The following is a 24,569-nucleotide window of genomic DNA, read 5'->3' as shown; positions in this document are numbered from 1 at the left end:
GCAGCAGTGGCGACCACTTGTGGTTCTGAAATACTGGTTACATATGCAGGCTATTCTGCAACATGATTTATGTATCCATACTACAACTAGAATTGTGACATTCCCCTGGAAGTTGCACAGAATTTTGTGTTCTGTTGCTTTCATTGGAGTTGTGTAAAGCTCTGATTGTATACTGTAGAAAGAATATTTTTCCCCATCGTTTGTTGCTGAACAAAAAGTAAAACAATTGTTTGGTATGTATTCAAGATGGTTGCATTGAGTTCTTCTGCAAACCATGGAAACACTTATGTGCAGACATGTGACAATTTGTGCCTGTAGTGAAGCTGAAGAAGTTATTAGCAACAGCTTGTTGTAATTTAACCTCTTTCTAATGGTTGCTTCACACAAGCCCCTTCACTTTGCTGGGTTTTGTAGGCATTAGTTAGCAGGTAGGTACATTTACTTGCTAGTTCTGAGTAAAATGAGCCAAATCTGTGATTTGAACAAGATGATGATGTAGTATTGATGCTATTTCCTACCTGGATTGAGATAATTTTAATCAAGCTTCAGGTACAGATGTTCCTATGTGAACATATAATGTTTGTTTTCCGAAAATACTTATTTAAAAGTCCTGGTTTTGACATAATTCCCTCAACATCCTTTTTTAGAGGAACAATTTTTTTGTGAGTGCTTGAATCTATTCTTCCTTCAGGGTGGGCACAGAGAGATCCTGAAGAGCACCAACAACTTTAGTCTGCAAGATGTTGAGAACGGGGTCAAAATAGAAGTTATAATTATTACAATCCATCTCAAGTAAAATAGAAGCAAAAAATTGCATATATACACTCTAGTTCATACAGGAAGCTTTTTCATCCCTGTTCTGTACTACTTTACAGACTACATGTATGCTGATTTCTTAGTATCAAAGATCCCTTTTAGTCTCCTAAGCAAACCAGGGACATTGAAGCTTAGTTTATTCTTTCATCATTAAAAGTACGTTTATTAGTTTAGCTTAGTTTATTCTTTCATCATCTGACAACCCTCTTCCCCTAAAAAGATACAGCTTGCTTAGAGGTCTTTCAGCGCTGTTCTTTTGAGGAAGAAACATTGTAATAGACTTGTCAGGAAAATTATCCTTTCCAGCTTTTACTCTTGAAATTTTATCATTGTTTCATAATTTATAGATGTATATAATGGTGAAGAATGAGGAACCAGTGGTAGAATATACAATTATTGGGGTTTTTTGTCAGTTCCTAACAGATGCAGGTAATACCTTTGCTGACTCTTTAATGTGACGTTGGGCAGCTCAGTGTCGTTATTGTGGTTAGAACTCTAAATGTAGGGGTTTTTTGCTCATGATAGTGACATAAGTAGTTTGTGCTTCTCACAGAATAATCTTGAAGATTGCTACCTATTTATTATGAAATTAAAGACTATGGGAGAAAATTTTGGAATTTCCAGGGACACAGCATCTGGTGAAATATTGCATCTCCAGTTACTGGCGAGTTTTATTAGAGTCTTTTGTTTATGATTAAGAGGACATTGACATTGGTGAATTATTTATTTTGTGACTTTTTGGGTGCTTTTTTTTTATATACAGGTTGTTCAAGGAAGGAAATCACTGAACACTGGGAATGGCTTGAACAGAATTTGTTGCAAACTCTTTCAATCTTTGAAAATGAGAATGACATAAATACGTTTGTCAGAGGAAAAATACAGGTAGTTAAATATATTATTATAAATGTTAATGATAAATGTGACTGTGGAAGGAAAACTAACGTGAATTCTAAATAAATTTGACCTGGTAGTTCCCAGGCTGCTCCACCTTTTTGAAGGAAAACCAGATTCTAAGTAGCAACATGTGTGTAAAAGTTAGGGAAACTGGGATTAGCGCAAGTAACTACAGCAGTGTGATTAAAAATATATATATATAAATATATAGGCAGGGCTTCAAACATTATATGTTCTAAAATTAATTGCACTGTTGCTTCTGTCTTAAACTTTGACAGTGTTTTAGGTAACTGCTTTTCCAGTGCAAAGCTTTATTTTTTTTTTTCATGCACTTATCGTATAATGTCTCCTTACCCTCTTCTGTGTCGTTAAATCCTGTAGTGTTGACATTTACACTTCATATAGGTGTTAGGGGTTGCTGGTTGATTGATTTTATTTGTTTGTTTGTGGGGTTTTGGGGGTTTTTGTTTGTTGGTTGGTTTTACCAGAATTTCTTTTTCTTCTTACAGGAGAGATAGCAGCTATACTGGTAGAAAGTGTTTTACCCACACTAAGAATTATCTAAAAATAAATATTTTGGTAAAAGATTGATTGTAAGCAAAATTATTGTACTTACTTGGTGTGTATTCTAAGCATTGGCTTTGTCTTATTCCTCTTTTAACATTTCATGTAGTAAATCAACTGTCTTAAGAATCCCCTAGTTGTTTGTGTTTTACTAGTGAATCAGGTTATGAGGGCTGTAGATGATCATGGAAACACCTTATGCAAGAAGACATCTGTCTTGTGAAATATAATCCTTTAAGGAAATTGTTACTTTTTAGAGCTGGACAAATATTAAATGTGAATGATGGCTCGCTGTCTTACTCTGCTTTCCATGTAAATATGGAGCAATTTGAAGACAAGAAGGTATTTGAGAAAGGCTGGTTAATTTAAAACAGGGTACTGGCAAGTGGTTGGTGTTTGGTTGCTTTTGACGTAGGCATGGTAGGGAGCAAGGTCATCAGAAAGACAGCCTTGAATAAAGTAAATGACTATATAAGCAAAAGAATGAGTAGAAGAATAAGAGATAAGCAAAAGACTTTCTTGACATTGCAGTAACTGCTCTGGCCTCTGGCCCAGACAGCAATGGTAATAAGGATATCTGATACCCCATGGCAACTAACGTGCTATGTACTTCTTTCACTCCCTACTAGGGCATCATCGCTGAGTACAATAAAATCAATGGCATCAAGGAGGATGACGATACGGAAAAATTTAAGGAAGCTATAGTGAAATTTCACAAGCTATTTGGGATGCCGGAAGAAGAAAAATTAGTGAACTACTACTCCTGCAGTTACTGGAAGGGGAAGGTTCCCCGTCAGGGCTGGGTGTATCTCAGCATTAATCACCTGTGCTTTTACTCTTTCCTCATGGGCAGGGAAGGTATGTTTTACAGTGGAACGGTGGTCTGTGCATCTAAGAATTGTTAGGAAATCTTCTGTAGTTTGTTACTGTTCACCTGCTGAACCGCTGGGGGTGCAAAGACACTGCTGAGGAAAAGAGGAGCAGGGAGCAATTCCCTGATTGTCACGCCGCTTAACTGTGTGCTTGTTCCCTTGTTTGTTTTGTATTTCTCAAAGTAGTTCTCTGTAAAACAATACCTGGGCATCGTATAGAGGCATGGTTCACTTCAGGGACTGTGCCCAAAAGGGAATAGGGATGAGATCACACCAGTTTTAGCTCCTTCTGCTCTTACACAATCCTCCAGTACTACTCTGGCAGTCTTTGCAACCTCAGATGCCACAGTTACTCTTGTACAACACCAGAGCATCACAAAGGGCTCAGAGGAGACCCAGGATCAAGAACTACATAGTGTGGATGCAACCAGTCTGCTCTAGAGGGAGTTAATTCTGAGCAGTGTGGAGGTGAGCAAGTCTGCAGTACTTGGTTATGGGCAATGGATCAGTCCCAGGTCTTTCTATTTAGCTGTGTAGACACACCACAGTGAATGACTGGAATTTTTTTTTTTGTTTTTTTTTGACAAAAGTAAATGTAGATTTAGTCCCTGTTTTAAGGACAATATCCTAACCTGTAGTGCTGTTGGAAGAAAAGCCAAGGATCTGTCATTACTGTAATATTTGAAACTTTTTAATGCATAAAAATAACACAAGCCTGTCTGATGTGTTTAGGCTACATTTTTTTTGCTTCCATAGGAAAAGAGACATCAGAGTCTGAGCAGATGCTGTGGCAATGATAAATTACATTAGCCCACCTAGCTTTAATGCTTTTGTGTGGTGTTCTGTACAGAAGTAAATGATATTTAAACTCTTATCTGCTGTTTGTCAGGTGATCATAGTTTGTTTGTACAAGCTGGGTCTATTTGTGCTGTCCTCCCAACTTTTCAAGATGCAAGAAAATTTCAGCTGAATACATTTTATAGGAAGAGGAAGAAAAATGCTTTTGAACATGCTAATTTTTGTACTGAATCTTTTTTTTGTTTGCTTCTATTCAGCAAAGTTAGTTATCCGCTGGGTCGATATCACTCAGCTTGAGAAGAATGCTACGCTGCTCTTCCCTGATATGATCAAAGTGAGCACAAGGTCAAGCGAACATTTCTTCTCAGTATTCCTTAATATCAGTGAGACATTTAAGCTAATGGAACAGCTTGCAAATATAGCTATGCGACAGCTTTTGGACAATGAAGGATTTGAACAAGACAGGTCATTACCCAAACTGAAAAAGAAATCCCCCAAAAAAGTGTCTGCACTAAAACGGTAGGTAGCACTGGCTCTTAGTCATTTGTTTCTCCGCAATTCTTCTCAGTATTCCTTAATATCAGTGAGACATTTAAGCTAATGGAACAGCTTGCAAATATAGCTATGCGACAGCTTTTGGACAATGAAGGATTTGAACAAGACAGGTCATTACCCAAACTGAAAAAGAAATCCCCCAAAAAAGTGTCTGCACTAAAACGGTAGGTAGCACTGGCTCTTAGTCATTTGTTTCTCCTCAGTCCTTTTACTTGCAGCATTTTGTCCAAAGTTTTCTAATGTTGCTGCCATTTACTGTTACTCCAAAAGGAATGATGATTCCAGCAGTGGCAAAATGTGAATAATTATTTAAATATAATTACTCGGTCTCCTGTTGAAATAGGAAAGGGAAAATGTTTGAATATGAACATGTTGCAAAAATAAAAGAAACACATTTGAGCCAAATTCTCGTTTGTTCAGAAGCTCTTTAACATATCTCTCGACACTGGCTGCATTAGGTATCTATTGTAAGGCCCTTTTATGTTACCAGGGGAAGGTAATAAAGCTATTTAAGTGTTACTAAGAAATGTGCCTAACACTCATATTTGGTCCTATAACTGGAATTGAAAAATGACTTTAGATGATGAAGTCTATCTGGAACTTATTTTAGGTAACAGAGATTAAAAAAGATGACATAAAATTCTAATGGATGAAAAATTATCTGGAAAATATTTCTGCTTCTTTTATAGATACCATACTGCAATTTAATAGTTTCTTGTTAATTTTTTCATTATTTTATATGTTGATCATGTTAGTGAACCATACAGAATTGTAACCGGTGCTTGTTTATATTTCTCATTACTTGCATTATATCACTTAGGTTTGTCTTTCTAACTATTCAGTGTTTTGCACTGAATGCATTATCAAGACTAAGTCTTAAAATTGTTAACAAACTCTAGCCCTCAGGATTCCATCATGTTAATAAATACACCAAAAATGCTTCTCTGAGGCTTAATGTTACATGGGGTCATGTGTTATTTAATAATAAATGAATTCACTGTATATATTCTCAGAAAGTAGGGCCGAATGCGAAAAGATCACCCAACCTGTCCCCTCTGAGAAGTCAGGATCAATGTATCTGAGTCATTCATGGCAGAATTTTTTTTTCTTCATGTAGTTTTAGAATCTTCCAGCAGCAGAGACTATACATCCCCTATATGGGTCATGTGTTATTTAATAATAAATGAATTCACTGTATATATTCTCAGAAAGTAGGGCCGAATGCGAAAAGATCACCCAACCTGTCCCCTCTGAGAAGTCAGGATCAATGTATCTGAGTCATTCATGGCAGAATTTTTTTTTCTTCATGTAGTTTTAGAATCTTCCAGCAGCAGAGACTATACATCCCCTACATGCAAACTATTTCCACTGTTCTGCTGTACACTCAATGCTTAACTCAGTTGTATGTTGCAGGTAACTTGCAATGATTTGTATAAAATATGTCTTAAAATGTATTATGTATTTCTTAAAACAAGAAAAGCTTTCTGTGGGTTTTTTTTAGGGATCTTGATGCCAGAGCAAAGAGTGAGAGATACCGTGCATTGTTCCGACTTCCCAAGGATGAGAAATTAGATGGACACACAGACTGTACTCTCTGGACTCCATTCAACAAAATGCATATTTTGGGTCAGATGTTTGTTTCTACAAACTACATTTGCTTTACTAGTAAAGAGGAGAACTTGTGCAGCCTTATTATCCCTCTTCGAGAGGTATTGTATACAAATATTTGTATTTGTAAATTTATAGGGCAAATAGTAAAGCAATATCCTATTGGAAATGGCATCCTAGCTTTGATGTTTTTTTCATTATTGGAGAAAAACCTCTTTTCATCCCCTTAATCTCTTGTGAGCATACTATTCTGATGTGTTCTAAGTAATATTTAATGACTGTGTATCTTAGTTCAAAGTTCCTACTACTAAAATTCACAGGGAGTTTTCTCTGTTAGTTTTTACAACCCTCGTGAGTCCTTCCTCTCGCATAATTTATATTCTGATTTACAGCCCCATGGTACATTTTTTTGTGCCCTATAGGGAGGGATGGACGATAAAACTTCCTAGATTGATGAGTGGACTTCTGTTAAAGAATCTGTCAGATAAGATTTGCTTTTGTCAGATGTAAAAAGATTCATAATCCTAAAGACTTGAATTGTCTTTTCACACAGACTTGCAATCATTTGTTCCTGTACATGGAAAATATTTGTCAGCATTTTACAAATTGGTGTGCTTCCCTTTTTAAAGCTGGCTGCTTAAAGCAGGTGTTCAGTAAAAAGAATTTAAGTTTGATGCAATAAAAAAAATTATGTTGGGGAGTTTTTTAAGATTGACTTGATTTGTGGGTTAATGGAAAAATGTGTAAAGTAAGTCTTCAAAATAGTAGCAAAGCTGATGTAACGAAGGACAGTTTGGCTTGACTGAAGAACCATGGAATATTTCAAGGTACTCTTTTCCTCCACAAATCATTAAGAGTAAAAACAAGTGGTATTTGTTTGGAAACTTTGAAGTAAAGCTTCTCCACAGTGTGTTGCAATGACTTTGGTTATTTGAGAAGAGACATTCAATTATGGTTGCACTGTTTGTCTGGAACTCCAAGGGAACAACGGTCCTCCAGGTAAAGCGTTGGAGGAGGAGAGCGAAGTCTACATTTACCAGGACCTCTTTTCCTGGATGCAGATTCGGCAACTGCTTTTGATAACTGTAGCCGCAGCAGCGTGGGATTCAAAGCAGCTCTAAAGCTTTAAGGGAAAGAAATAGCTGAAGGAATAAGTGCTTTTGTGTGAACAGGTTAAGTCTCAGCACCAGCAAGGAGAACAGTGACACACTGGGTAGCGCCAGGAAATTGTTTAAAGTCATAAAAGCAGTGGTTAAAAGTGCTGGCAATTGTGACTTGTGTTTTGCTCAATGTACGAACTGAACAAACTGGATTGGTTTATTTGTTTTTAAGGTTAATAACTGGTAATGTTTAGAACACACAGCTGTTATATAATTCATCCACAGCGTGTGACTTATCCCTGAGAGTTCTGTGTGTTAACATGCTTTACTGAAAGCTCAGGGAACTAGTGGCCTGTACTCAGTAGGTTGTGATGTGAGTACAGTTTACAGGTTGGAGTTCAGTTAGATTAGAGACCATTTCACTAACAACTGAAGGCCAGACAGAAACCTCCACCTTGCAGGGTTAGATGTTTTCCTTTGTAAGGAAAGACATGGGTTAGTTTCCCTTTGTTGCAGGTTTCTGTGTACCATGAAAATACAGTTGCAGTAACAGTTGTTATCACAGTATGCAACTATAATATAGTAGAACAGGAGCGTTATCCCAAAAATGGCTTATTCACATATATTGGCAATAAAAAATAAGAAAAAGTCTCTGTTGATTCAGCCTGTACTGGTGTTGGGGAGCAGGAGAGGGATTCGGAGGTCCTACAAAAGAGCCCATAGATCTGCATCCCACAGAATAAATTTTGTTTTACTGATTCTTGTAAAATAAAGCCTGAGGAAAATAAACTAAGCAGTGCAAAGGAGTTTTGCTGGAGAATGTCCTGAAGGCAGTTGTTTGAAGGATGACAGTCTTGTCCTTTCAGACTTCTAAGTCCTTGTATCCAAATCCTGTTTTCCTGCAGAGGGATGTCCGTAGTGATTTGATATAAGGGGGGAAGGGGCATGGGTTTATTGTATTAAGATGGTTTCTTAGACCAAGCAACTTGATTAAAGATGTTAAGCTGTAGCTACTGTTTCTCCCTAGGTGACAATAGTGGAAAAGGCAGACAGCTCCAGTGTGTTGCCCAGCCCATTATCAATCAGCACGAAAAACAGAATGACATTCCTCTTTGCCAACTTGAAAGACAGAGACTTTCTTGTACAGAGGATCTCAGACTTTCTGCAACAAACCACTTCAAAGATATACTTGGAAAAAAATATTTCTGGAAGCTATATCAGCTCAGATGATGAGGTATGTGGAGGAACATGAATCCTTTACTAGAAAAAGGGGATTTTAACTGGTATGGGGAGACAGAAGCCAGGAAAAACCTTTAAGTGTTTGTAAAGCTAAACCTTTGTACACAGAAGTGTTACCTCTTTCATCTTAATGCCTTTAGCTTCCTTAAGCTGAAAAGTTAAAATGTTACGATTAGGATATCTATTTTTTTCATGTTAGACCGAAGAGAAATCACCATTGCTGTGGAAGAGCTATTCTAACTCCTGCTGCCACATCCTGAAATTACAGTGTATCTTGTTGGAAAGTGTCATAGTTAACTAACTGGTTAATTGAATAATACTGTTTAATATCTATCGACTTGTCCAAGTCAAAATGTAATTGTGGAATTTTAATAATTTGAAGAAATTATCAGTTGATATGAAACTCTTTTTATTGAAGATTTTAGCTGCTAAATCTCATCCTTTGATTCTTCAGAAAACGATTTCTGAGCCGAGCAAGTTTGCATGTGCACTGCTAGCGAACTTTGGAACATTTGAAATAAAAAAACCCCAAACAAACAACAACAACAACAACAAAACCTGTCCTGGACATCAGATAGCCCTATTCTGAACCACCTCCCTATTTACCTATGCAAAGTAAATGGTTCTTAAAAGATATGATTAGATAAACTTTTCTCAGGCACTTTGAATATCAAGGCTTCTGCTGAATTCCTAGGTTTTACGTATGAAGTTTAGGTGCTTCATATCACAACCTCATCAGATCTGTTAAACCCAGCAAAGTTTAGCAGTTTGGATCTCAAAGCAGAAAAGGCTTTTGTGGTGTATCATTTTGGTTTTATGTAGGTAGATCTCCCATTCCAAGTCTGTACTAAGCCATAACTCAGTATTGCGCTGAGTAGCCCTACCCTGTTTGCCATGTAAATCTTAAAAGTCAGTTTTTTACTTGCTTTGTGATGGTGAGGTATAACTGGTGCGTTGTTGTAGTTGTATACCAGAGCACACATGCATATATGTATAATGCTGAAACTTTGTCTTGCCTTTTGCCCTAAATGGATCTACGTATTCTACCTACTGAATTATAAACACAAATTAATAATTGCAAGCATTATTATTACATTTAGTAATATGACTACATATGTAGACATGCATGACTACTAATTTCAATTTCAGGCATTTGGTGTGAACTGCTATATGAGATATTACTGTGGTAAATTTTCAAAGTTGTTTGAGAAGTCAGAAAATCTTTTTTCTTCAGAATATTTTTCTTCCAAATCACAATCTGACAGAGCTGAATTTTCTGTGGAACATTTTTTTAAGTGAGGGGAACAAAATAATTTATTTTGCTTATGTCTGTATAAACATATATACAGATATAAACACGTGTGTGTATGTGTACACACACACACATAAGTATATGTTACATATAAATCTTACATTCTGCACAGTCAAGGAGCCACCTGGGGAGTCAACAGTCCTATGAAGTTGACAGGAGGCAAAGGGAGCTGGTTTAATTGCCCAGGGCTACTTAAAGTTAACACTACCTTAGCAATTCTAATTATAGGATTTGATTACTTTTTGGGGCGGAGAGCTATTGAGAAACTGGAAACAATTTCATTATTCTATACTGGTTTAATTTCTGCTGTCATATGCTCAGCCTGTGAATGTACCTGGGTGATTTAATTTGCTCAGTTTTTGTTAGCTGTTAGTATGTATAAATTTTGAAGTAAAATGAAGTAAAAAGTCCAGACTCTGGCTCAGCCCCATGTCTGTATTGCTTGTGACTGCTTTCTACAGGTATTTACAAGATCAAGTAGTTTAATTTCTGCCAGTCCTCATAAAAGCCTCAGCTCTGAGTCAGAGGGAGAGCGACAGTTCAATCTCAATGGCAATGGCATTCCAACAGCAACTCAAGCTTTAATGACAATGTATCGGCGGAGGTCACCTGAGGAGTTCAACCCCAAGCTGGTAAAATACACCTCGGAGTGCTGTACCTGGCTGAAAAAGTTGTTAAATTATGTTTTCTTTAAAATCCATGTTTCTGAGCCAGAAGAGTTTCATTCTGCTACAGTTAAGAGGCAGTATTTTTCACAGAAATAGAGCATTGACCATGCTGTCGTTTTAACGGTACAAACTTCACTACATAAAAAAGCAAAGTTGGATGTAGATCAAGGAGAGGTTGTATGCCTGCTCTTAAGTACAACTGCTTCAACAATATTCTTTTAACAGCAAGGTCTACTGGGATAGAAACTAAGAAATGGGAGGAGGCAGCCCGTTAAGAAGAGAATTGGACTGTACCCTAGTTATTTCTTGCTCACTTGCAAAGTTAGGACGTTGCAGGCTTTTTAGCACTTAGCATTTCAGTGGGGCAGAGTGTTAGAAGGAGAAGCTGCATCTTTATGCCTGCCTTTCTTTGCTTTTAGGCTAAAGAGTTTTTGAAGGAACAGGCCTGGAAGATTCACTTTGCTGAATATGGCCAAGGAGTCTGTATGTATCGTACAGAGAAAACCAGAGACCTTGTGCTGAAGGGCATTCCAGAAAGCATGAGAGGGGAACTTTGGCTACTGTTTTCAGGTAGGTATTCATTTGAATATGACTGTGGGATATAAGCAAAAGCATGAGGGAAGAAAGGATTTCAAAGATGTTTAAAGGTGCAGATAATAAGCGTCTAAAAATATTTGGAGCAAGTAAGGCTGTGATTCTTAGCAGGTGCCAGACTGGTTTAGACAAGAGTTCTGTTTAGACCAGTAAATACCCTTTCTCGAACAGGCTCAGATAATTAGGGGAGAATATAAAAAAGCAGAACGCACACTCTGTTACCAGAAGCCAGCAGTCTAAGGGCTTCTAGACGTTCAACAACCACCAGCAGGCCTATTTCCCATTTCTTTAATCATTTCTGAATCCAGTTAGGCTTTTGGCCTTCACAGCAAGTTGTTGCAAGGAATTCCAAAGTTTAAGCAAGTTGCATGGAATCACTATCTTTAACTTTTTTTTTATTATTTAAAAAAAAACAACCTGTCATTTTATTAGGTGCCCCCAGTATATGAAAAATGGTGAGAAAATATTTCTGTCCATCTTCTGTGTTGTCAAGGATTCTCTAGATCTGCGTCCCCTTAGGCTTTTTTCCGAAGTTGAAGAATTTTGTTCGTTTTATTACTAGTTATATGGAAATCAGTCCATACCTCAGGCTTTCTTCATAACCTTTCACTTACTGTATGCCTTCTCTAGCTCTGCCGCTCCCTGAGACAGTTACGACAGCTACCCACACCATTTAGGATATGAGCACACCAGGGTCTTTATATGATGACCTAATGATGCTTTCTGGTTTGTTTTGTATTTCTTCCCTAATAATGCTTAATCTTCTACATCTTCTCTTTGCTGCTGGGCATTAAACAAATGTTTTCAGAAAATATACACAGGAATGCACAGATCTATCCTGTGTCTGATTAATAGCTAGTTTGGATCAACTTTCATGGTGTATGTATAATTAGTATTTTCCATGTGCATTACTTTATGCTACTGACACTTGATTTCCTTTGCTGCTGAGATTTTCATTTCCAGAGAAGCTTTAAAGTCAGCAGTGAAATCTCATAGCAACTCTGTGAGCATGCGATAGTATCCCTAAGACAGGCTAAGTGTCCTGCACAAGATGACAGAGTCATTTTCAGAAGCAGGAATAGAGCTCAGGAGTTCCTGTCTCTTGCTTTTGGCTTGAGATAGCATTCTTTCTGCAGCCAAGCATTAATCTACTCCCTCCTCAGGGCAAGTAGCTTTCTCAGAGGCATGTTTTGAGTTATTTAGGATGATCAAACCCACAGCCAACTGCAGAGAGAGCTCATGATACCATGTGATTGCACAGCTGGTTTGTTCTTCATGCCTCCTGTTTCATTCTGGCTGAGAGGGGCTTATCTTCTTCCTTTTTTTTTTTTCTTAACCTCATTATAAAATGCCTCTAGAGGAGAAGACAAGAAGGCATGATACCTCAGTCACCTAAGCACATCCTTTTTTTTTCTTTTTTTTTTTTTTAAATCATCTTTACAAAAATAACATTTCATATTTGCTTTCAAAATGCTTGTTGGTGACATTCAAGATGAAAGGATAGCAGATGATCATCATGTTGGGATACTGTATCTGCTAACCCTTGCTTTTTTTCTTCTGGTTTTAATACTGTTCTCCCACTCCCAGGAGCCATTAATGAAATGGCCACTCATCCTGGCTATTATGAGGACCTAGTGGAGAAATCGATGGGGAAGTATAATCTTGCTACAGAAGAGATAGAGAGGGATCTGCACCGCTCCCTTCCAGAACACCCTGCGTTCCAGAATGAGATGGGTATTGCTGCTCTAAGGAGAGTCTTGACAGCTTATGCTTTTAGAAATCCAAACATAGGATATTGTCAGGTAATTGAAATACCTTGGCACTCCTTCAATTTCTGGAATTTCAGTTCTTTCCTCATACTCCTATTTCTTCAGTCATGTACACAAGTATTTGGCTGTGTAAAGTGCACGGGTACATGTATAATGCTGTGAGGTAAAGCCTCAATGCTGCGGAATTACAGTAGTGCTGAGGTCAGAGGGATTTGACACAAGGACCTACTCTAACAGAAGTATTAGCAGTGCATGCTGAGAGATGTGCATAGTTTTCTGTAAGCATATTTTCTGCCTATAAATCTAGAAAATCTAGAGACTGGACAGAGGATAACAGAGCTGTCCTGAAGTGCATCTACAGAAAATGACAAATGGACCCTGAAGAAAGTGTCTTTTCTTTTAAGCAAGGAAAAAAAAAAAAACCACAACACTTCAATTGTTCAGCCTTACGTTGAATAAGTAGGTAAAAATTTATTAGTTGTAATAACCCTCCAGAACCTCCTTTACTTTTTTTCAATGATGCCATTCAATCATTCAAAACAAAACTTAAAAAAAAAAAAGCACCCTAGAAGATATCTTGTCACTGTGCATCACAACCATGTATCGGTAGAGTTAATGCTGACCACTGCATGGTTTTGGAGTTCCTATGCCTGTGATTCAGGTCACTTTAGTTTCTGGTCCCAGATCATTCTTTCTTGCTGTGTAACTTTGACTTATCACCTGGGCCCTTTTTTTGCCTTCCTACCTATTTTTACAAAAAGGAAACTTGAATTCATGAGTATTAGGAAGCCTGATTAATGTCTGACTGTTAAGACTCCTAGATACAACACGAGTAAGTGAAAGTGCAAGCAATTCTAACAGATACAATCATAAATTATTTAATAACAAATACAATACTAAGTAATAGCTACAATAACGTTTTGTAAAGCTTGTTTAACAGAGGAACAGTAGAAAGACACTGTGATTCTGGTTCCTAAAGCTGTCACAGTAATTGTTAATGGCCTTGGGACTTGGTCCATAGCATTCAGAATGCTGATTCACAGTTATAGTGAGAATTCAGGCACTGAAGTATTTCATACATGGTAGACAAGATAAAAAGGAATAGCGTGGACTTTGACAGAGTTATAACATTGTTCTGAGTTTCAGTGGAAACCTTAGTTGCTGTTTCAAACAGGTAATGATCAAGCTGGAGTCTTAAAATGTTACAGGATCTGAAATGAGCAGCTAATTCCTTAGGAGGCAAACTGAGAAGAAAATGGTACCAGAATACTTCATTTCAGACTAACAGAGGTCTAGGCAAAGGCTGTAAGCAAACAATTCGGAGGTCATTGTACAGTGCTGTGATATTTGAAATGGAGTGAAACAGGCCATAAAAAAACTGTCATGTACACAGTCAAACATGGAGAGTGAGCAACAGCAAGAGACTTTTGTTTCACACTGCTCTGGTTGGTTGTGACTGACACTGTTACAGGCATTTGCTTCAGCTCACAGATGCTGTGTCTTGACCTTTTCATAGGAGCAGAAAGCATGGGGAGTACAGACTGCCTCTGCAAGGAGTGGTAACAGCAGCGGCCATCATTAGTGCTGTAGGAGGCATTTTGTCTGCATCAGACCCAGACTCCCCAGGAGCACCTATTGGCAGAATACCACTAGCAGTGTAACTGCATGCTTGCAGACCTGAGTAGGCCCTTGATTATGAAAAGAAATCTTAGAAAGCATGGGGAGTACAGACTGCCTCTGCAGAGTGTGGTAACAGCAGCGGCCATCATTAGTGCTGTAGGAGGCATTTTGTCTGCATCAGACCCACTCCCCAGGAGAGCACCTATTGGCAGAATACCAAATTCTGAGTCTTTTTTCGTTTTAAAAAAAAAAAAAACTAACAATTTTTTGTGGTTTATTTGAGGCTTTCTCAAGCCCTCCTTTGAGCACTGGGAAAACACTGCCTGCTGTTTTTACAGAAAATACTTGAAGAGTTTGGGGTCTGCAGGGGGAGATATAGCTAATTTCCTAACCATAGTAACCATTTATCTGCCCAGTTACTGTGCTAGATATTGAATAAATGGGTCTAACAATTTATATTTCTCTTCCTTTTAGGCTATGAATATTGTCACTTCAGTACTCCTCCTTTACGCAAAAGAGGAGGAAGCTTTCTGGCTGCTGGTGGCTCTGTGTGAACGTATGCTACCTGACTACTACAACACAAGAGTTGTTGGTATGTTACAGGGAAATTTTCTAAAATGACAGTACAAAAATTAACCAAATTAATTGGTATTATTTGTATTGAAATAAGCATGTTTGTAGATGTATGTGTGGCATAGATACAACTGTGAATGCTAGTGGCAAGAGAGATTGCTCAGGATCATAGAAGCAATTCCCTAAACAGATACTGTGATAGTTAATAGTTTTTCACCTACTTAGGATTAGATGGCATTCTAAAGTGGGCTTAAACAAAGTAAATAAAGAAGAAATGGGAGGCTAAAATTTGAATTTTAGATGATCCAGTTATCTATAAAGTAAGGTGGAAACAGGAGCTTTGGCAATTTGCAGTAGAAGTCTTTGCCTGTTTACCTCTGATTTAAAAGGGCACATAAAAGGGCACAAGTATCTGAAAGCTACTGTTGTCAGATGACAGTTTCCTTGTGTACGTGAAAGTGAATGGCTCTTCAGTTTATCATGGAAACTGTCTTTACTGTAGCTCACAAATGTTTGAGATACTCATTCAGCCTTAGAAATTATTCTTCCTGGCCTGCTTAAGACACTGATGTCATGGCATAGATATGCATAACGCAGGGTTCTCTTGAAATAAATCCACACCCTCACAGACAGTCACCCTGGCCTCCTCCAGTAGGTGATGCTGAGAAGTATTATTCTAATTAGTAATGGTAAGTACTAAGCCATCATATAACTTCTGTACGTGCTAGACCAAATTGATCCTTTGTTAGCTATTATGAAGTGTATAATTAAAAAAAAAAAAAAAATTACATTTCAGTTTGTATGTACAGCTCAGTAGTGGAATAGAACCTGTTACTTATCTGAAAGTGAGAAAGTGTGTGTCAGCATCATGTAGAATATTCTTAGGTTTTGTATTTATATAGAGAGAATATATGTATATATATTTTTCTCCCCTAAATGGTGATGTGGTCAGTTGCTCCCTAATTAACGGACATCCAACCTTATTTATTTTCAACAGGAGCATTGGTGGATCAGGGTGTCTTTGAAGAGTTGGCTCGTGACTATGTTCCACAGCTTTATGACTGCATGCAGGACTTGGGTGTAATATCCACCATTTCCCTGTCCTGGTTCCTCACTCTTTTCCTCAGTGTAATGCCATTTGAGAGTGCAGTGGTGGTTGTGGATTGTTTCTTCTGTGAAGGAATAAAGGTGATATTTCAATTAGCGCTCGCTGTCCTCGATGCTAATGTAGACAAGCTGCTTAACTGTAAAGATGATGGAGAAGCCATGACAGTCTTGGGAAGGTATTTATTACAGAAAATAAAGCATCTTCATTTTATTTTTCTTTTTGCTCACTTTTCTGATTTGTGTTCCTCTATGTTGAAATACTCATTTTAAACCAGTACAATATATGTAAAACTTTTACACGCTTATAGTCCCTTTTCATCCATATAAGGTACTCTTAACATTATTTTAAGATAATATAAAGTGACCAACAAGATATAAATTCTTCTTTCAAGACATTCAAATAAACTTCCCAAACCTGGTTATAGAAACTTATTTTGGTTGATTATTTTAGTTGATTACATGGTTTTTGTTACTTCATCTTTTGCCTGCTACCTTTTAAATGCTGCTAAGAAAAAGCCTTGGTCTCAAGGGAAATTGTTTTGTGAATGGACTAAATGGAACTCAGAAGAATTAGGCAGGCTCTTGAATGAATAGATTTCAGTGAAACAGGAGGCTGATAAATAGACTGGATTGAGTCATTTAATGCAAACTAATACTGCTGAGTGCAACCGCTGATTTCCTCATGTTTGTTGGTAGTAGTGTTTAGTTTTCAAGATGCTGCTGAAACTTTGGAATTTTTTTTCCTAATAAGTTTCATTAGTATAGCCTTATTGAAGTCTGTTTTAAATTTCTTTGGGATTAAAGATGACCGTGGCTGTGTTTTCTCTGAAGTAAGCCCCAGCGCTTGCTGAGGATTTAAGTGTTCTGCAGCTGCAGGGTAGAAGACAGGTGACCTACAGCAGCTGCACCGGTGGGAGGAACAAGCCCTTAAAGCCCCTTGCAGCAAGGTTGGGCAGTAGTAGGACAGGGGGGTATGTAGACTGAAGCACACTGCCCCTTGTTCCCATGGTGTCATACTTCCCTTGACATATTCAAACAGCCAGAAGCAACAAATCTGTTCAGTAAGCCACTTGTTTGTGACTAGCTATATTGGAGCTATTTCTTGAAAAGAATAACACATTACCAGGGTTACCTTAGCTCTCTTTGAGGAAAAGCAGTGTTAGGATTTGGCAAATTACTGATGTCAAAAATCATGTAGTTCATTAGTACAGAGTGGCTTGATCATTTTTACATTTAATAATCTATATGTAACCCTTATTGTGTCAACCCTCAGAAGGGAGGGGGTATAAATGAATCTTGGGTTTCTCATTTCTTTTTTTTTTTTTCCCCCCACCAGATATTTGGACAGCGTAACTAATAAGGACAGCACTCTTCCACCCATTCCTCATCTTCACTCACTGCTCAGTGATGATGTAGAGCCTTATCCTGAGGTGGATATCTTCAGACTAATCAGGTCTTCCTATGAGGTAGGATAGGATTTCTTAACAGGAACTTGCCAACCCACACTAGTTCTGTTTTACAGGGGAATTTGATACTCTAGTTTTGCTTTGCTTGGAACTGAGAGTACATAAAAGAAATACAGACTCATCTCAGAAGTCTGAAATGGGGCAGGGGAGAGGGGTTAGTCTTTCTTTTAGCCAAAACTTTTAATTGGAGCTGTTTTGTATAGAAGGCTGGAGCATCAAAGGAGAGCAGCCCGCAACCAAAAAGTGATTTACAAACAAAAGGTTGAACTTGTAATTCAAAAAAGGTTCATTCTCATCTAAGCTTTTTCATGCTTCTCCAAACTGAAATGTTAATAAAATCTATATGATTTCAGAAGACCTTACTATTATCAGTGGAACTTTGGGATTTTTACCACTTTTTTTCCAGCAAGTGCTGGTTATGACCATCAACCACTAGTTTCTGTATTATCACCAAAGCTAAAAAAATTTCGAGTGAAAGGAGCTGGTAATAACTAACATCTGTAAAGCACAGGACAAAGCCTGCAAAAAAACCTAAAATTTGCAAACCAGTTTCATTGTCCTTAAATTTTAAAAATAAGCCATCAGTTAAAATATCTGTGATGATTACACTGATGTATTAATTTTTTATAAAAATTAAAGAATAAAGAGTTATTCTCCTTAATTTCCTTTTTTCCTTCCATTGACATGCAGGGTAAATTAGTATTTTTAACTCAAGATGTAGATTCATACTTAGCAATATGACAGCTGTCCCTAAAACCTCCTTGCTTTAATAATATGGTATCTCTTTAATAAGAAAGTAGGTAGTCTTTTAGTTTATTCTACACTGAAGGGCAAGCTGAATTAAGTTAGATATATAGATCTTCTTCACGCAATATTATAATGGAGAGAAGGACGTTTATGTGAAATTCTGTTTCCCTTGTATTTTTCTGATTTCCTCGTCATGAAGACATATTGTGTGGGCTTAACTGCTTTTAGATGAATAACCTGACTGCGTGCAGAGCCAGTCTGTCTTTTTGGGGCTTATGCAGCACAGAACCTTGTAGCTCCTTCTAGATAAATAACCAGCTGTACTCCAGTATAATTAGGCAAAACAAATAGCATGGGGAGTGAAGAACTGCGAGGAAAGCAGGAGTTGGTTGCAAAGAGAGAATTAGTTTCAGGAGAGTCATTGTTGTTGGGTGATTTGATTATTAAAAAAAAAAAAGAACACCCAACAATTCAATAGTAAACTATCAAGATAAAAACCTCAAGGCATCTGTTATTCAATGACTGTTACATTCCTCAATTAGGTGTGTGTAGTCAGGGCTGGGAACTCGCTGTGTTAGCTTTGCTGTGACTACAAAGAGCGAAATATTGAGTAAGCGAGCTTATCTTTGCTATTTTTAGAATTTAAGTTGTTAAAGGTACTTGTTGGGTAACCATCTATCCTTAATCTTCTAGTCATTTATTGTTTACAAAAAAATAGGAAGACCTACAGTTGAAAAAAATGCTTTGCCCTCCCTCAGACACAAACACACGCCCCCAAAGGGGGGGGAAACCTTGTCCCTTGCAGACTGTCCTAGATATTTGTCATGGGAGCATGATGAGTCTGAGAATTTGGTGAAGGAGTAGCGCGGTCAAAAGCATAATATTTGGATTGTTTTATGAAGAGCTACTTTCCATCACTCTCTGATCCTGTCCAGCTCTTAGGTAATCATGTCAGATGCATATATGGAGAGTCTCCAGTGAAAGCTGAAGTGATGCAGAGGAATTTTTTGGTAATTAAGTGATTAGCACACCTCTCTGTGATGATATTGAACTGACTTTTTACTTTTAAAAGAGAAACTTTCTTGAAATAAGAGAATATACATAACAAATACATTTTACCCTGCCAGTAATTTTTTCATTTACCGAAAATACTTTTTAGTAAGAAACCTCTTATCTTTTCATTCAATTTTGCAATTAATTCAGAAGCCATAGAGCCTGGCATTATAATAATTACAATAGAAGTGACTGAAATAATGCAAAATCACTACAGCTTTAAAAGCCTGTGTATAGCTCACTAGCTGTCAGTGGAGCGTCGACTCAGATATTCAGAGCTGTTATGTGCTTAACTCCTTTGATTTGTGGGTTAGTTAACTTGGAAAAAAACCAGGCCACAAACACTTAAGCTACATCTATAGTAGTATCTGGATCTTGGCCATTTTAACTAAACAACTGACACTCAAAGGTCTATACTGTTGAAAGGTTTGATACAGTTTTGACCTAGAACAAGTGACACGCTTCCAACAATTCCCTGTATGATTTGAAAGTTAACATGGGCAAGGGACCATTCCCAGAAGGTAATTGCATGCAACCTTCTTTTTCTGTAGGCTACATGAGTTTTAGTTGTAGGGATGTGAACAGACCATCTCATTTGGTCCCCAGACCAGAGAATAAGCCCTGATTACTGGAATACGTGTGGCCTCAGAGCCACAAAAGACGTCTCTTTTTCAAGGTTTTTTTGACCTCTGTGGTGCTTAATATTCATGGATGTTTATCTAGATTCCATTTTTTCAAAAGACTTCTTTATTTGCAAAATATTCCAAGTACATGAAACATCTTTTTACTCATGAAGTACATGATAAAGGTGCAAGTAGCATCACAGCTTTAGTGTTATTTTGATCACAGAAGAGTGTGTGAGCAAATTATGACCTGCTTATGGAGATGCAGTTGCACTGGAAATATAAATCCATCCTGTATGAAAACGTATCTTGCCAACCCTTTTTAGTTTTACATGTGGCATACTTGATGTCTGGCATTGTAGTTCCTGCTGGTCATCTGTGCATTTCTAAGTATGTGTTTACAAGTGTTTTCTTGATGGCAAAAAACTTTTACTTATAGTTCACAGAAAGAAATCTTAGGGATTAGACATTCCTCTACATATGAAAACACAGAATATTATTCCTAATAGGTTTTCCCCTGGGATGTTTCTGTAGTATATGCAGGAGCTCCCTGAGACTGTTATGTGCATTGTGAAAAAAAACTTCTGAAAATAAGACTTGGGCACTTTAGAGAGTGTCGTCTTCCTAATGGAAGTTGCATTCTCGATGCTTGGTTTCAGATCCTCATGAATGTAAGGACTGCTAAACTCTCTCAGCCATTAGAGACCTAGTTAGTCTAAATATCTTCTCTCTCTGTAGCAATTAAGATATATTCCAGGGGAAGCTGAAATAAAACCCTGCAGAAGGAGTCATGAAACAATCTATTCATAGAGATTTGCCAAGGAAGAAATTTCTAACTACTGAGATTATGGTTTGAAATGTGAGGATTTGTAACTTAATAAAGACCTGTCAAATTAAATGAAAATAAGTTATTGGGAAAAACAAAATCTAGTGATATATTCCTAAAGTCTTTAACTTTTTCATGTGTTAGAAAAATGCCTTAACAGCAGGTTTTTAAACATACCATTTGTGGTATATCACATAATTACATTAATTTCTTAAATACATTAAAGGCAAGCTAAGTATTCCAAGTATTAATGCACAGGCTATCCTGTACTACTTTTTCTCTTTTAAGAAATTTGGAAGTATCCGAGCAGATTTAATTGAACAAATGAGATTCAAACAAAGGCTGAAAGTTATCCAAACCCTTGAAGATACTACAAAGCGCAATGTGGTAAGTACTGAAATAATGTTCTTTTGCAAAGATTAAGGTCAGTCAGTTTCTGAAATTTAAATTAGCTTTTCAATGAGACATGGATTTCAAATCCGTAACTGTTACTGTTATGTTTCAAAAGGTACGAACTATTGTGACAGAGACTTCTTTTACTATTGATGAACTGGAGGAACTCTATGCTCTTTTCAAGGTAAAGCTAAGTGAAGATAAGATCATGTGCCTGCAGGAAATGCAAATGTTTATTTTTGATATGGGACTGTTTCTTTTCTAAAGACCAGGTTAAGTCTGTGAGTGAGTTACTAATTCACTAAATGATTTGTCCATGAAATAAATTAATATACTGATGAAAACTATTATAATGAAAAAGTGAATATATAGAGGCTTTTGATCAGTCTTTAGAAACTTACGTATGTCTCTCTCTACCTGACCAAGTTTTGGGATGTAGCACAGAAATACCATTATTCTATTATCTCGGACAGTTAATACTTCCATATCACAATAGCTGATTTTTGCCATTGTTAATGCTTTAACGTATACTGTATTACGTGGAAATTTAGTGTCACAAAGTGATGTGTCTTTGTAAGTTGATTGTACAGCAATTACCATTAGATCCACAAATTTAAAGGTCAGCAGTTAAAATGCTTTTGCTTCACCTTCATGCACAGTTGCCCTAAAACAAGACACTTTCTTCCTCTGTTTTGTTATAACAGAGATTTTTTTAGTATACCCTGAAGAATTTCTTTCCTTTCAATTTCCCATCTGTAATGTCAGGTCTTACAATTGTCCAAATCCTGCAGTGCCTTCTTTCAGTCTTCCATGGAATCAGTGAGACCAAGTCAGACAGTCCACCCCAGTTGATTGCTGCGCAGTGCTAGGATCTCTTTCTCTAAGCTTCTGAATCATTTTGAATTAGATTCCACCAAAATCAGCCCCAGAACTTTCACTGACTTCAGTAAAACTGAAAGAGTAGGACTGTATACAGCATTTTTGAGACTATACAGTTCAACAAAAAATATTTCAAATAAACAGCTATTTTCATATGCTCTGAAATTAAAGATTTCGTGAGAGTCCCCTTTCTGATTTGACTGTGTGGTGAGGTTGAAGGGGGTGACTAAGCACAATAAGCCTGTGTATATGTGCAAGTCAGAGCTGCTTCTGTTCAAAACGGGTATTTCAAGTTTCATCTGCCTGGGAGGCAGAAAAAGTTTTGCTTTATCTTCTTTTTTTGTAGAAGGATGTCTTTTTGTGCTGGTTAGAGGAGAAACATCTTGCAGAAGTGCAAGGGCGAGGTAGATGGAAATACATCTGCTAGTCTTGTGTTATTTTAAGAATGTGTGTGTGTGTGAGTTGTTTGGATTTTTTTTTTTTTTTATCATTGATAGAGATGAGTTGTTTACAGAGGTGATGAAAATCTCACAGCATTTGCCTTCTGTTCAGGCAGAACATCTGACTAGCTGCTACTGGGGAGGAAACAGCAATGCTATTGACCGGCATGATCCCAGCCTGCCTTATCTGGAGCAGTACCGTATTGACTTTGAGCAGTTCAAGGGGATGTTCGCTCTCCTCTTCCCTTGGGCATGTGGAACTCATTCAGATGTATTAGCTGCGCGCTTATTCAGGCTTCTTGATGAAAATGGAGACTTGCTCATCAACTTCCGTGAATTCGTCTCTGGGCTAAGTAAGGAGAATTCACAACACTCTCAAAGTAATCTGACCCAAACAGTTTGTTTCTAAAGGGGATCCAGTCCTTCAGAAACACAGATGTTATATTAGCTATCAGATAATGAGTTTGAGTTTGACATATGCCAATTTGCATAAATCACCTTTGTTTTCAGAGCTGTTCATGCTACCGTTCAGTTCATTTTATCATGCCTGTGACAGTGGTTCCCACTGGGGTTTAGGCTGGTCACAGTAGGTGCATCTACATTAGTCAGTGGTGTATCACACTGGGAGAAGGACCACACAAAAACTACACGTCCGTTATGGTCTGAGGATTTCCCTGACCGCTAACTCTCAACACAAAAATGACCTGCAACTTGTGTGCTTAATGGTGTGATTACTTCTAATCAAAGTATTTCCTTTGGGAAAGTCTTTTGTATGTTCTTCTGTAGTGTTCCTCTCTGTGATGCTGCATTTTGTTATCTGCTCCTTAAACTTTCCCTGAAAGTTGGGAATTTATACCTTTTGTTAGTGCTACCAGCTCTGGAAAGGGGAGAGGGGCAGTATTCACTCCCTTGGTTGTTTGGGAAGAAGACTTTTGAGAAATTTATGTGCACATGTAAGGGGCAGGGGAAGGATAGAGTGAGGATGCTAGTTTTGTTTGCCCCTGAATAAAAGTGCTTCTCTTTAGAAGTCTGCTGACACCCCACATACGTGTCTCCCTGTGTGAGGGGAAGGTATCGCACCTCACAGTATATGCAGTAAGAGGTACTACCTGTATTACTTCTGAAATCAATAGCCAAGACTGCAGACTAAGAGAGCAGGATGGAAGTCACCTGAAAAGGAGAAAGTGGAGGTGCAGGTCAGATAGGGAGGCTGAATGTCGCTAATGGAGACTATGGCCCGTGCAAGTCCTGAAGAAGCAAGCTTTCAAGACATGAAAGTCAATATCACAACAAAGGGAATGTGCAAGCCCCAGGATTAACATGAAGAAGCAAAGATAAGGCAGGAACTGGCCACTTCTTTTTTTGAATATAGCAGGAATTATTCCCTGTAAGTGACCAACATCTCACCGTCTATCGTGTTATTTCATGGCAACCTGACGTTTCCTCCAGCTTTACATTTTGATCCTTTTTGAGAGAGAAAAGGTTTCCTAATCTGGCTTTCAGCAACTCTTTGTAACAGTGTTTTTAAGCATTAGGGCTCCAAATGCAGCCTTGCATTAAAACCTCTGTAAAACAATGGTAACACCTGTTCTCTTGCAGGTAAAAATAGTTATGTGACAGTAAAACTGATCGCACACCTCCCCTTCACACCACCCAAAAAACCAGTGCTTCCTATGATGCAGTTCTGAATTGTATTTGAGGGACTGTTCGCCAGGTAACGCTTAATGGCCTTTTGAGACGTGACCCATGGATTAACTACTCTTGCTGCTTACAGGATGCTGTTAATAACAATCAGCCAGTTATTGGTTGAGACAGCGTTTTTTAGAACCAATAGTGAGTAATAAGAACAAGGAACAATGTTGAGCACTGTGAACAGAAATGAATGTAAAATGCACAAATGTGGCTATAAGCCAATGTGACTGAACTAAAATCTTCAATGGGCTAAACAGTCAAAACTGCTCGTTCTGCAAAACTGTATTTTTTTCAGAAACTAAGCCCAATGTGGCATATCTTGAAAACTTTTTTTTAAAAAAAGAAGTCAACCCCCCCAACC

At 37.7% G+C, this 24,569-nt stretch overlaps 1 protein-coding gene across 1 annotated transcript in view; it reads left to right on the top strand.

The window, feature by feature from the left end:
* The window catches only part of TBC1D9 (TBC1 domain family member 9), a 57,619-nt gene that overhangs the window by 23,557 nt on the left and 9,493 nt on the right, over positions 1-24,569 (top strand). The window contains exons 3-16 of the mRNA XM_009290335.1: positions 1,580-1,698; positions 2,904-3,132; positions 4,202-4,463; positions 6,001-6,208; positions 8,235-8,441; positions 10,220-10,390; positions 10,846-10,996; positions 12,608-12,822; positions 14,884-15,001; positions 15,980-16,265; positions 17,426-17,555; positions 21,093-21,191; positions 21,313-21,381; positions 22,629-22,869. Of these exons, the coding sequence (XP_009288610.1) occupies positions 1,580-1,698; positions 2,904-3,132; positions 4,202-4,463; positions 6,001-6,208; positions 8,235-8,441; positions 10,220-10,390; positions 10,846-10,996; positions 12,608-12,822; positions 14,884-15,001; positions 15,980-16,265; positions 17,426-17,555; positions 21,093-21,191; positions 21,313-21,381; positions 22,629-22,869 (2,505 nt within the window). The remainder of the gene's footprint in view (positions 1-1,579; positions 1,699-2,903; positions 3,133-4,201; positions 4,464-6,000; positions 6,209-8,234; positions 8,442-10,219; positions 10,391-10,845; positions 10,997-12,607; positions 12,823-14,883; positions 15,002-15,979; positions 16,266-17,425; positions 17,556-21,092; positions 21,192-21,312; positions 21,382-22,628; positions 22,870-24,569) is intronic.

The sequence above is a fragment of the Aptenodytes forsteri genome, unplaced genomic scaffold (genome assembly GCF_000699145.1).
Source record: "Aptenodytes forsteri isolate BGI_AS27 unplaced genomic scaffold, ASM69914v1 Scaffold125, whole genome shotgun sequence".
NCBI classification, from domain to species: domain Eukaryota; kingdom Metazoa; phylum Chordata; class Aves; order Sphenisciformes; family Spheniscidae; genus Aptenodytes; species Aptenodytes forsteri.
Note: the sequence above shows the minus strand (reverse complement) of the source record. Positions and strands in the feature narration are given on the sequence as shown.